General features: G+C 43.0%; 1 protein-coding gene across 1 annotated transcript in view; it reads left to right on the top strand.

Annotated features, from left to right (window-relative positions):
- The first annotated feature begins 7,409 nt into the window (after positions 1-7,409).
- Positions 7,410-13,451, top strand: part of LOC147456778 (uncharacterized) — a 67,083-nt gene continuing 61,041 nt past the window's right edge. The window contains exons 1-2 of the mRNA XM_086513447.1: positions 7,410-7,754; positions 8,016-8,314. Coding sequence (XP_086369573.1) covers positions 7,410-7,754; positions 8,016-8,314 — 644 coding nt within the window. The remainder of the gene's footprint in view (positions 7,755-8,015; positions 8,315-13,451) is intronic.

Here is a 13,451-nt window from a genome sequence, read left to right on the forward strand (position 1 = left end):
AGGCTCACATGGAAAGCATTGTGTAAGAGCCAATGGTTGGGCAACTTGAGTTGATAGGCCATCTCATTGATTGGCCTAAGAATCTAGAAGGGACCATAGTACCTTTTTGCTAACTTAGCATAGTACTTTTGGTGTCTCGTAGGATTCTTGCCCGTTGTGTGCCTTAATTGAGCCTTGGGAAATTTTAATAAGACCCAATCATTTTCTTTAAAGGCTTGGGCTCTTCTGCGCTTGTCAGCAGCAGGCTTTTGTCTTTGTTGTGAGATAGAGATAGCATCCTTAATCTTTTGGAAACATTCTTGTAGGTCTCGGCTATACTCATCTGTAGCGAAGATCTTCCCGTGTACCTTAAGTAGCAGGGGACTTTTTGATCTTCCCTGAATTACCTCAAAAGGTGCTTTTCCTGTGGAAGTATGTACATTATTATTGTAGGCATACTCCACTAAGGGTAAGTACTTCTCCCATTGGGATCTTTGTTCTACTTCCGTTACATAGGCTTTTAGTAGATCGAGAATTGTTAGGTTAGCCATTTCACTTTGGCCATCCGTTTGCGGGTGATAGGCCGAAGAGAAATTTAGCCTTGTCCCTAAATTCTCAAAGAGACTCTTCCAAAAATTACTAGTCATTCTAGGATCTCTATCTGACACTATGGACATTGGTAAGCCATGCTACTTGAAGATTTGTGAAATGAAGAGGGTTGCCATTTGATGGGCTTTGATAGTCTTTTTGGCAGGTATAAAATGAGCTTGTTTACTAAACCTTTCCTTTATTGTCCATATTCCCGTATTCCCATGCATAGACTTAGGCACTCCAAAGATAAAATCCATGGATATGCTCTCCCATGGTGAATTAGGGATTGGCAAAGGTTGAAGAAATCTAGGTTGCTTCCCTCTATCAAACTTTGTCTTTTGGCATACCACACATTTAGAAACATACTCTTATATGTTTGCTTTCATGGTAGGCCAATAGAAATATGTTTCAATCCCCTTTAGGATCCCTCTATGCCCCGCATAAGAAGGAGCATGAGATTCATACATTACTTTCTCACGGAGTGAGTTAGTAACGCATAGTCTATTGCCATAGAGAAGATAAACATCTTGTAAAGTAAATGGTTCCTCTTTCTTCCCTAGTGCAAGGGCTGAAATCACATCTCTAAAATTGGGATCAATAGCATACTCATCTATCATAGAAGATAGATCATTGTGAGTTGCTATGGAAACCGCATTCACTCTCGGTCGTCTTGAGAGTACATCGGCTCCTTGATTATGCTTACCAGTAAGTAATGTGAACAATATGAAAATGAAATTGCGAAAGGAAATTTGCCCACCTCATTTGTTTGTCAGAGATCTTGGTCTGCGTCATGAAGTACTTAAGACTTTGGTGATCCGTTCGCAGAATGAAAGGAGTCCCCAATAAATAGTGCTTCCATGAGTCCAAGGCATGTAGAACTACAAGGAGTTCCTTTTCATATATGCCTAGAGCTTGCTCAACAGGGTTGAGCCTTTGACTTTCATAGCCTATGACGTGCCCTTCTTGGAGTAAAACAGCTCCAAGGCAATCACCACAAGCATCACATTGGACCTCAAATGGCTTTGAGAGATCCGGTAGTGTAAGCACAGGTTGAGAGATAAGCTTTTCTTTAAGCTTTTCGTAAGCATTGTTCTCCTTGTTAGTCCATGTATACCTAACATTTTTCTTTGTTAGGTCATGTAATGGTCCTGCTATTAGTGATAACTTTTCTATGAAGCGTCTATAGTATGCACACATACCTATAAAGCTTCTTAGTTCATGAAGATTCCTTGGTTTAGGCCATCCTTTTATTACCTCTAATTTTGATGGATCCATTTGGATGCCATCTTGAGAGATAATGTGACGTGAATACTGAATCTCTTGTAAGAAAAATTCACTTTTCTTTTGATTAACATAAAGTTTATTCTCTCTTAGAACTTGAAATATTACCTGGAGGTGTTGCTTGTGTTCGTCTAGTGAATTAGAGTAGATGATGATATCATCAAAGAACACTCCAGTAAGGGTTCAGTGAGGCCTGGATAGCTTCTCCATCAAGCAATTGAATGTGGCTGGTGCATTAGTCAAGCCAAAAGGCATGACAATGTATTCGTAAAGACCAAACGTAGTGCGAAATGCGGTCTTTACAATGTCTTGATCAACTATCCTTATTTGATGATAGCCACTTTTTAGGTCAATCCTTCTGAAGTAGGTGGACCCTTGTAGCTTATCAAATAGGTCTTCTACCCGTGGAACGGGAAACCTATTCTTGATAGTGATCCTATTTAGTGCTCTATAGTCGACACACATAGGATATGTGCCGTCTTTCTTTTGCACTAGTAGCACAGGAGAAAAAAATGGAGATGAGCTAGGCCTAACCATGCCCTTCTCGACTAACTCATGCACTTGCCACATAATCTCCTCTTGTTGAGCTTGAGAAACTCTATGAGGACGTTTGTTAGGCGATGAACTTCCTGGAAGAATTTCAATTGCATGGTCATCATTGCCTCGTTTAGGAGGTAGCTCACAAGGGATGTCATCAATAAAGACAACTTGAAACCCCTTGAGAAAATTGGATAACTCTAATTCCTTTTGGTTGCGTATATTTTCTTTTGCTAAAACATTAGGTTCATTTTGAGAGTCTTTAACAAAAATCATGTACACGGAAATAGAGCTCTTTATTGACTTATTGAAAGTTTGTGTATGTACAATGGGTATGGTATTACCCATTTGCTTGGCATCTATGTACATATCTTTTTCCCTGAACCCAAAGGAGATTCTCCTTTCAGGGAATTTAACATTGGCAACCATGCGATCAAACCATGGTGCCCCTAGGATTACATCCTCATGCTTGAGAGGAGAGATAAAGAAGTCCTCTTTGTCTACATAGCTTTGGATATGGAGCCTCAATTTCCCAATTAAGGGAGTGATTGAATCTTCTTGCCCCTTGAAAGCACCAAATACGGGTAGGACATCTCCCATCTCATAAGCTTGTATGCCTAGCTTGGTGGCCAACTCTGTGGATATGAAATTGTGAGTAGAACCAGGGTCAAAGAGAATAAAAGCATCATGTTCTCTTACCTTTCCCTGAGCATGGCATAGAGGAGATCCTTTGTGGTGAGTTTCCTCCTCTTGGATTTCGACCAAGGTAGCTCTAGGAGGCTCATGGCGGGTGTTCTTTTTGGGACAAGCGTGGTACGTATGCCCTTGCTCACCGCACTTGAAACAACGGTTATCCTTACGATAACGCTCAAGCTCTTAAGGAGAGAGTTTATTATTGCTTTTGTAAACTCCCTTCTCTTTAGCTTTGTTGGAGTTGCCCTTAGGAGACTTTTGGACATTATCCTTCCCCTTAGGCTCATTGGAACCCTTGTTTTCCGTGGGCTTAAAATTTCTTTTAGCCCCCTTTTGGAAATTGAATGGTATATAACCGCCAATATGGTGCATGGACTTTGGGAGTTGATATACTCCGCCATTTCTTCAGTTGAGCCCGCACAAAATTGTTGCTTTTGCTCTGCAAAATCCAACTTCTTAAAGACAGTGGCTTTGAGTTGTAAGTCCCAAAGCTTGTCTACATATTTGTGAATGGATTCATAGGGAGAGAGCTTCAAGCTTCGCCATTCGGTGAGTACTTTCTCTTTGGCATCGGTGGCCAAAAACTGCTTCATAATGGAAGCTCTTAAATCTTTCCATGTTCGTGGATCTTCACCGTTGGCCCGTAGGCTAGACCACCATTGCGTGGCGAACTTTTGAAAGTGCATAGCTACATGGCATAGCTTAGAGGACTCCGTGAAGCCCTCATCTCCAAACGCCACATCGAATTGTTGGATAAAGGCCAAGACTTTGTCAGTAGCACCAAACAAATCATAGGTAAGGAAAGAGATGCTCTTCTCTCCCTCTTTGAACTTCTTGAGCTTGGATGACCTCTTCCACGCGGCATAGGATTTCTTATGGCCTCTTGTTTTTGATGGTTCAAAAGTTGCACCATCACTTTCTTCAGAAGATGAAGAATTTGAGGAAGGTGGAGAAGAGGGTGACCTCTTTCTCGCCTTTTTCTTGCCTTGATCTTCTTGGTCTTCACCATCACTTTCATAAGAGGAAGAGGATGAAGAAGATGGAGAAGAGGGTGTCCTCTTTCTTGCCTTTTTCTTCTCTTGCTTTTTATCATCCCTCTTTGAACTATGGTGTGGAGAAGTGTATGATGGTATTCTCCGTTTTGGAGGTGATGGAGAGCACTTAGCCCGCCGTCTTCGTGGAGCCATCTCTACCGAGGTGGTGGGAGACTCACTTCTTTCTGGTTCCTTCGATGGGGGCTCTTGAATTCTCCTTTGAGAAGGAGATGCGTCATCTAGGACAAAATTTTTGAGCCCTTCATATGGATCTTCTTCTTTTTCCCGAATCGGAGAGAGGCCTCTTTTGGAAGTCTCACAAGGAGGCTTCCTAGGTGCTCTCTCGTCATGGTGGGGAGCTTGGAGAATCCCATGGGCACGAAGCTGCTGTTGCACTTCACTTTGGAGGGACGCATTGCCCATGGCTTGTTGAAGCCTAGAAACAAGATAGTTAACAACCATCGGGGCATCATTAATAGCGTGCTCATTAGCAAAATCAAAGTTATCAACATTAATTTCACTCTCTTTACTATTGTCAGCCATTCTAACAACTTTTAGGTGTACTTTGGCACTTCAAGCCCTGGTTGCTACTCCTCTTTACCCCTTTAGAAAAAGCACTCAAGCTATTGTACCCGTGGCTCGAATACCATTAATTGCAAGGAATAGAAGAGAGGGTCGTTCAACACCAAAACATCACTCGCTCCTGTCAAGCTTCTAATAGCTCAATAGTGATTAATCCGTAGGCAAGCCCCGTAGGACTCCACTATTAAGACCATAGTTCTCGACGTTGATGCCCCGTTAACTGCACAAAGGTAGGCGCACTGCAAGGCTGAAAAATTCCTAATTATTAATACCAACCATTTATAGCTAGCTTGAGAACCTCCCTTCTTGAGCAAGAAAAGAGAAACCTTGTGCTCTGATACCAATGTAACATTTAATGGTCTAGTAATTTATGTGTAGCGAAAAAGAGCATGAACATAGTGAGAATTTCATTAGAATAGATTCCTAATGAGAATAACAAGAGTGCTTGGGTGGAGAGAGCAACAAAAAGTATAACACCTAGTTAGATAGCATGAACAATACTTCAAAAGAGAGAGAAATCAAGCAATTGACAACAATTGAGGACCAAACTTGCATGGAGCCAGTCCCCCCCCTCCAAAAGGCTTTGTATTATGGTTTCTCCCATCAAGAGAGACATTTACAATACAATCCTTTGTGTTCCTTCAATACTAACTAGTGCTATGAAGATGGAAACTTCAAGCACTAAGCACAACACTTATTAAACACAACATCAATTCCCTCACGGTCTGAGACCCAAGACCTCACACACCTTGTTTCATCCCTTGACACGACCATGTGCAATCTGGTGAGTAGGATTGTCTTCATAGGTTTGTACATATGCGTGCTGTCAACCCCATCCAAGCTGAGATTGTAAAGTTCATGAAAATCCTCCTTTGTAGTGCAAACCTTTGCATGCTGGATTTTGATGTATGGAGGTGACATCCACCTGAATATACAATAACAATAATAAGATGAAGTCCATAACATTAGCAGCAAAAGATGAAACAGATGACAGGTCACACACCACACACATGGACATGCACAATGACACAATTGCTTATAACAGGCAAATAACAACCACATACACACAAATACATAGACTGCACATGAGAACATCATGAGAAATTGCACCTCCTGGTTCTACTCCCATTCACGCAACAGCTTCGAGGTATGTCGTAAGGAACTCTTTGCAAGTTACAGTGATCAATGAACATGCTGTTGATGCAGAGACAAGAAGGCAATTGAGCACACATTCAACACCCCTCCAGGTATGGATACTCCAATTCACACAGCAGCACAAAGCTCTTTTGCAAAAGAGCATGTACAAGCTATGGTGGTTAATGACGACGACAAGATGGTCATATTTGCGACTCTTAGTACCGATGCTCCAATTGAGAAACAAGATTCGAGTTTTGTTGCACCGCAGTCCATGCAAGTAATGCTAATTAGTGATGATAGTGTGATCATGATAGATGAGGAGCTTATGTAGACAATTCAATTTCCTTCCATTTTTGAAAATGCGCATTGATGCAGCTTCTCTATCGACCTCCTTGCGATAAAAGAATGAGAACTGGGGATAGTCTTCCTGCTTTCATTGTTAGTTCATGCACTTCTCTATTTGGCAGTCTAATCGTTTTAAACTGGCTATCCCCAGGCACAAATTGAGCATATCAAACATCAGAAGTGGGGTGTGACGTCCAGACCTTCTACATCTGACTCTTTCCCAATTTGATGTCATTACTCTTTCAAGAAGGTGATCTTCCAGCAATGCAAATGCTTCATCTCACTTCTTTATATTCCTAATCACTCTCTATCTAAAGTTCTCTAACTAGAGTCTTACAAAACATGCAGTTCTTCTAGAGATAAAATAGCACTGCCAAGAATTGGCTTTAACACGATATATGAGCCCCTATCCAGCAGGTACCTTTGATGCAATAAGTTATCAGCAAAAGGTTAGAAATAACAGTGTGCTATTCTAATTCATGGAAACACCACTCTTCTGAGTTTATAAATAGCTCTCATCCATCACACCATACTTCTCCCACATAGAAACAAATCACATCCACACACACACACACACACACACACACACACACACAGAGAGAGAGAGAGAGAGAGAGAGAGAGAGAGAGAGAGAGAGAGAGAGAGAGAGAGAGAGAGAGAGAGAGAACCTTAGAGCCATAGCGTGCGCTGTTCCTATAGGAGAACCTTGTGTTCCTTGCCTTCCTGTAAAATTCTAGCCCATGCAAGAAAGTGGATCCGCACAAAGTTTTCCTCCCTCTCTCACACACTTAAACCAGTTTCCCACTACTTTTCTTGAAAATTTTTCAAAAGTGATTTTTCTTGACTTTTTTAAAGCTAACAATTAAGGACCAAGCTATTAAGGTGTTATGGAAAGACAACTTTGAACCCTAAAAGTGTACCACCCACTCATGCTACCACCCCTATGTGAATGTTGCTTAAAAAAAACACTAAGGTGCATTGGGCACTGGGAATTTAAAAAATAGGCGCAATGAGCACAGTGCGCGCGCGGGACTCTCGAACACCTTTGGTTACCAACTTGCCACTGCTCTACGAGCAGTTTGTTGAGAAGAGAGTTTCCAACTTCCGAGTAGCTCTCTGTGTGCGTGCGTGCGTGCGTGCGTGTGTGTGCGCGTGTGTGTGTGGCTATGAATCAAATGCCCACATTGGGCTGGCAGCAGATCTAACCTTCAGATCAAGAGTGGGCCGCTAATGGAGTGGTCAAGTGATCAGGAAGGCACCTTGAGCAGGTCGGGAGGCAGCGACTGGGATAAGAAGCTCCTAAGAACTCTGTTCCTGGTAAATATGGCAGGTATCATGGAGAAAGCTGATGAAGCCCTGCTGCCAGGTGTGTATCGCGAGCTGGGAGTAAGCTTGCATGCCAGTCCTACCAAGCTTGGAAGCCTCACTCTACTTCGCTCCATTGTGCAGATGCTCTGCTTCCCTTTGGCTGCCTATTTTTCTGTTCATCACAATCGCGTTAGCGTCATTGCTCTTGGTGCCATGCTCTGGGCCATTGCTACTTTTTTCGTCGGGGTTTCTTCTACCTTTGTAGAGGTGAGTCTTATTTTTTGTGTCTCCCGCTGCATTTGAAGCGTTAAGTCTAGGTTTCTCTGTCGTTTAGAAAGGCAGAGAACTCCATTCTTCATTACAGACTTTTGCCTGATCTTTGCAGGGTCTGGCTCTACGAGCATAACTGCTGCCTAGTAGGGCGCTATATTCCCGTTAATGGTTATTAGGGCTGATTTCATTCTTAATGGTGATTATGGCTGTCTGTCAGTTTGAAATAACATAATGTTTCTTCTTTGTATTGGCAAGGTAGCCATATCAAGGGCATTGAATGGAGTTGGGCTTGCCATGGTCATTCCTGCCATTCAATCCTTGGTTGCAGATGTTGCCCACCCTGAAAAACGAGGCTTGGCATTTGGTTGGCTTCAGTTCACTGGAAACCTTGGAAAAGTCTTTGGCAATGTATTTGCTGTGCTCTTGGCAGGCACTACCGTTTTTGGCGTAGCTGGATGGCGTGCTTCGTTTCACATTCTTGCAGCTTCAAGTGTATTGGTTGCCTTTTTTGTCTATCGATTAGCTATTGATCCGCGCTACAAGGAAGGCCAGCAGTAAGTATTATTCTCTAGTGCAATCAAATTTTTGGTCCATGAAAATCTGGTTCCTTGTCAGTAACTTGTCATTGTGTGTGTGTGAGAGAGAGAGAGAGAGAGAGAGAGAGAGAGAGTAGGCACGATTTTGGCGTTCTAGGAGATTTTCAAGTCATAGAATCAACTTCCAAAAGAAGGAGAGAGCTGAGAGAAAGAGAGAGACAGATAGAGAGAGGTGTGAAAGTTCAATCTTCTGTTTGGTGGTGGCTCCAGTATCTCCCAAGACAAATTAGGGAGAGAAGGTTGTGTCTGACCAGATGTGAGATAGACGTACGTTTTCCATTGGTATGAGCCATGTATGTGTCCACTTGGTAGGCTGACATGAGGAAGGACCTCTATTCCTAGGTCATTTGGGGTAAGAGTAGCTAGTAGCCATATTTTAATTTATGGTTGATGTGGCATATTTTTACTAGGGTGCCCCAAGAAACCCCAATCAACTCTATCATAAGCCTTCTCTCTCTCTCTCTCTCTCTCTCTCTCTCTCTCTCTCTCTCTCTCTCTGATTGTGTGTTTGTGTGTGTGTGTGAAAAAGCAAAGCTTATTCTATTACTTGACCCCCTTGCAGCGCCCAAAATGGTGCCTAACCCAAGGGGAAGTAAAAAAATGTTACATTAGATGCTCGTAGGAATTTACAAGGCCAATGGCCCAATTGTAAAAAAATGGTAAAAACATGCCAAGGGAAAAAACCCCTCCTAATGAGGGTAAAAAGGGGGTAAAAGTGCCCTCACAACTATTTGAAGGTGCCGCGGGAAGCGTGTGCGAGTGCAGAGACAGAGGGAGAGACTTGCTTTGGGTGGAGCGTACAACAACGTTATCCTGTTGCAGCTCCTTATTCTTTTGTATTAAAGAATAAGTGTATGTAGGTTAAGTTAGTAGATGGGTTATTAGTAAGTGGGATGTCCGGCCAGTTGGACTGAATCCCAAGAAACTCCCACTTGAAGGCCAATGCAGCCCAAGTGACCTGGTATGTACAATTGTGAAGTTTTCTAGTGGCTTCAAGCTATACCCATCAACTCATGCAATGTGTAAACCGCTCCAAAGCTAAGCCTTTCGTCAAAGTATCTGCTGGGTTGTCGTCAGTGTGTACCTTGACCAAATCAATGAGCTTTTTGTCCAAGAAATCTCTCACGAGATGATACCTGACTTCAATGTGTTTCGATTTGGAGTGAAACACGAGATTCCTTGCCAATGCAAGAGCACTCTGACTATCACAATATATCACTGGAGTCTCATCAATGCTAAGATTTCTGACCAAGCGAGATAACCATACAGCCTCTTTACTTGCATCCGACAATGCAACGTACTCTGCTTTCATAGTGGAAGATGACGTACAATCTTGAAGACATGACCTCCAAGATACTGCTGCTCCAGCAAATATGAAGACATAGCCAGATGTCGATCTCCTATTGTCGACACAACCCGCATAGTCTGCATCCGCATAACCCACGATGGATGCACCAATGTTCCCGAAGCGTAAACACCTACGAACCGTACCTTTGAAGTACCTAAGAATGTGCTTCACTGCTTCCCAATGCTTAATGCTGCCAAGACTTGCCATATATCGGCTCACCACTCCCACTACAAAAGCAATGTCTGGCCTTGTGGCTACCATAGCATACATGAGACTGCCCACTCCGAAGAATATGGTACCTTAGCCATTTCAGCTCGCTCAGCATCAGATTTGGGTCCCCCCCTGCATATTGAAACGCTGCAAAACTTTCTCAATGGATGTTTCCTGAGATAACTCAAGAATACGACGTTTGCGATATCTTTTGATTCGCATGCCAAGAAAGTGTGTAGCATCCCCCAAATCTTTCATTGCAATATTATCGCTAAGTGTTTTCTTCAAATTGGCAATTTCCGCAATAGATTTCCCAACTACAAGCATGTCATCAACATACAAAACTAGAATGATCATCGAGCCATCATCTAGCTTTTTTGTGTACAAGCAGTGATCCTCTTCGCTCCTTTTATATCCTTGAGACCTCATACATGCATTAATTTTATGATAACACTGCCTTGAACCCTGCTTTAAGCCATAAAGTGCCTTTTTGAGCTTACATACTAGCTCCTCACGAGATACGTTCTCCTGAACAAACCCTTCAGGCTGCTGCATGTAAATATCCTCATCGAGATCCCCGTGAAGAAATATTGTCTTCACATCCATTTGGACAAGTTCCATGTCCTCAATCGCTACAAGACCAAGTACGGTTCTAAGCGTTGTCATCTTGACCACAGGCTAGAAGATTTCATCAAAATCGACTCCCTTTTGCTGTTTGAACCCTTTGGCTATAAGTACTCTAGCCTTGTACTTTGGATTTGGATCACCTGAGGTAAATTTATTCTTGTAAACCCATTTGCAAGGTAAATCTTTCGCATCATTTGACAGTTCTACCAAGTCCCAAGTGTCATTAGCCAGAATCGAGTTATACTCAGATTCCATAGCCTGCTCCCACTTCACCACATTATACGTCATCATGGCTTCTTGGTAGCAGCTTGGCTCACTGCAATCGGTTAACATGATGTAATCAAGACCTGGCTCAAAACGCGCAGGTGGACGCTCTAGTAGACCGTCTCACTCCTTGACCATTGCTATCCGCTCCCTCTGGAGCATTGCTAGTGGAAGGTATATCACTAGCCCGCTGAGTTGATTTCACTGTTTCTGAGGCAACATCCTCAAAAGTGACTCTCTGAATCTCTATTTCCTTGATAGGTTGTTTATACATTTTCGACTCATTGAAGATCACATCTGAACTACGGATGACTCGACGAGATTCCGGGTGCCAGAGACGATATCCCATCTCTCTATCGGCACCATATCCAATGAAAATACATTTGTGTTTGGCTCTAACTTCTGTCGAAGTTGTTTAGGCACGTGAGCATAAGATTCACAACCAAAAAAACGTAGATGGTCATAGTGGGGCTTATGTTTAGACCATAACTCTTATGGAATCTCATAATTCAATGGCGTACTAGGCGAACGATTTATAATGTGCACTGCGGTCAAGACGTCTTCTGCCCAAAAGCCTTGTGTGAGATTTTCCCTAGAAATCCTGGCTGTGACTCTTCCCTAAATCATACGATTCATGCGCTCAACAACTCCATTATGAGCTGGTGTGTATGATGCAGTAAACGGCCTTTTAATCCCCCTTTTAGCATAGAAATTGTCAAACTCCTTCGAGACATACTCTCTACCGTTGTCAGTCCGCAATTGATTCCATTCCAGATATATTTCCTTCAACAGCTGTGGAATGGAAGCCTGTGGAGAGTCTAAGTGGGACCTGCAAAGCAATGCATAAAGGGATTGCAGATGCTATGTATGCTGACAAGCCACCTTCTTTTTACAAAACAAAGGATTTGTTTGTCTATTTTGCAGAATACAAGGTTCCATCACGAGAAGGTGCATATGGAGAACTACATCAGTTACCCGTTCCCACCATAAGTTTACGTGACTAGGAAGCTCCTGATGCATACTATATCAAGCTTCAAATCCAAGATCAAAGAGGACATCCTTAAAGCTACGTCTCCGGGCAGGACATCAAGAAGGATTAAAGTTCAATGGTTCTTGCCTATACATGTCTTTGTGGCATTGAGCTACCATGTAGCGGTGCTTTACTAACAAACGAGGTGCATGGCGTGTTTCTTGGCATGACCATCATTGGGGTAGACATGGTAGCTATGGTGTCATCAAGGGAAAGATGAGCTAGACTTGGAAAAGTAAAGCTATCACTTGTGGGCTTCGATTGCACTGAGACCCTTGGCGAAACAACATATGGAGGATCCATCAGACTTCTCCATATGACTTACTGAGGGAGTCTCCATTTGCGATAAGGTTGGTTGTTTAGCCTTCCCTATGTCCAAGAATCTCATGAGATCACCCGTTGAAGGAATGTGGATCCCCTTGTTCTGTCTCTCTAACTCAATAACTCTATGGATGACCTCACAAACTCTTTGTTGTTGATCCTCCACACTAGTAGCACCCGTTGTGGATTGTAGGACATCTAACCAACCCACGTGATAGGTGTGACCTGTGTATAGGTCGGTTATAGTTTCCGTTTGTAGTTTGTACTCCCAGTTCTCATTTAAGAACGCTCCATCTAGGATTGAGGTGCTAGGGGTGTCCTTTGAGCTAGATGCAATGTTGCTCTCTATGGGAAGGCCCTTAGTGGTTGCTAAGTTAGGAGCACTTGATTTCTCTCCTAAAAATGATATTGACATAGGGGCTTTCGCTTTTAACTCTCTTTGTTGCTCCGCCTTGTGTAAGCTCTCGATTTCCTTTTCCCTAGATGCAATGATATATCGCACAACCTCTTGCACTTCAACAAGGCTTCTACCATCAGGTAATATGACCTTGGAGGGGAACAACTCTGAAGAGTCAGGGGGTGGAGTGAATGAAGTATTCACGTGCACACTCTCTAAGAGCATGGGGTCTACGTTGGTCATGAATGGAGAATATACTTCCCCACCCCTCTCATTTACATCGTTAGCTCCATGTTCAGAGCGAGTGGCTCTACTAAAGGTTTCCTTCAAGCGGCTAAGCACGCTCGGCCCGGACCGTGGGTTCTGGCATGCATGTCTTGGCTTGAGCTATCGGGATTAGGCATTGGGAAACCCTCCATGACATTGTAGTCAGAGGAAGAGTCACTAGCCACTATGTTTGGGTCTTGGTTTGTACTACCTTGGGTCCTCGCCGAGGGCCCGGAACCTAAGGTAGGTGGATAATGAGAATTCGCGTAAGTCGAAATGCTCTCTAGTTGCTCCGTCTCTAGCACACAACCAGAGTGCAGATGCATGTGCCTTGGGCACCCTACAAGCATCGACGAATAACCTCGAATGTTAACCGCTTACTTTTTTAGGTGTCCGTTTTCACTCATTTTTTGATGTTTTTTAATGATCAGGTTTTGGATTAGAGCGTGTGATAGCTGAAAACGAGCATATCGCTCAGGGGGTTGTGGTGTGCTTTACAACAACGCATTCAGTTACCCAAAGCTCCGTTGGTCCTCAAAAAGGTTGATTTTTCCCTACCTATGAAGCTAAAATACATAATTTTAAAGGGGGACTGAGGCCTCAGCCTGAGCGTGAGCTTGGGCTTGGTTCT

Source organism: Adiantum capillus-veneris, chromosome 5 (genome assembly GCF_014529385.1).
Source record: "Adiantum capillus-veneris isolate H3 chromosome 5, ASM1452938v2, whole genome shotgun sequence".
NCBI lineage: Eukaryota > Viridiplantae > Streptophyta > Polypodiopsida > Polypodiales > Pteridaceae > Adiantum > Adiantum capillus-veneris.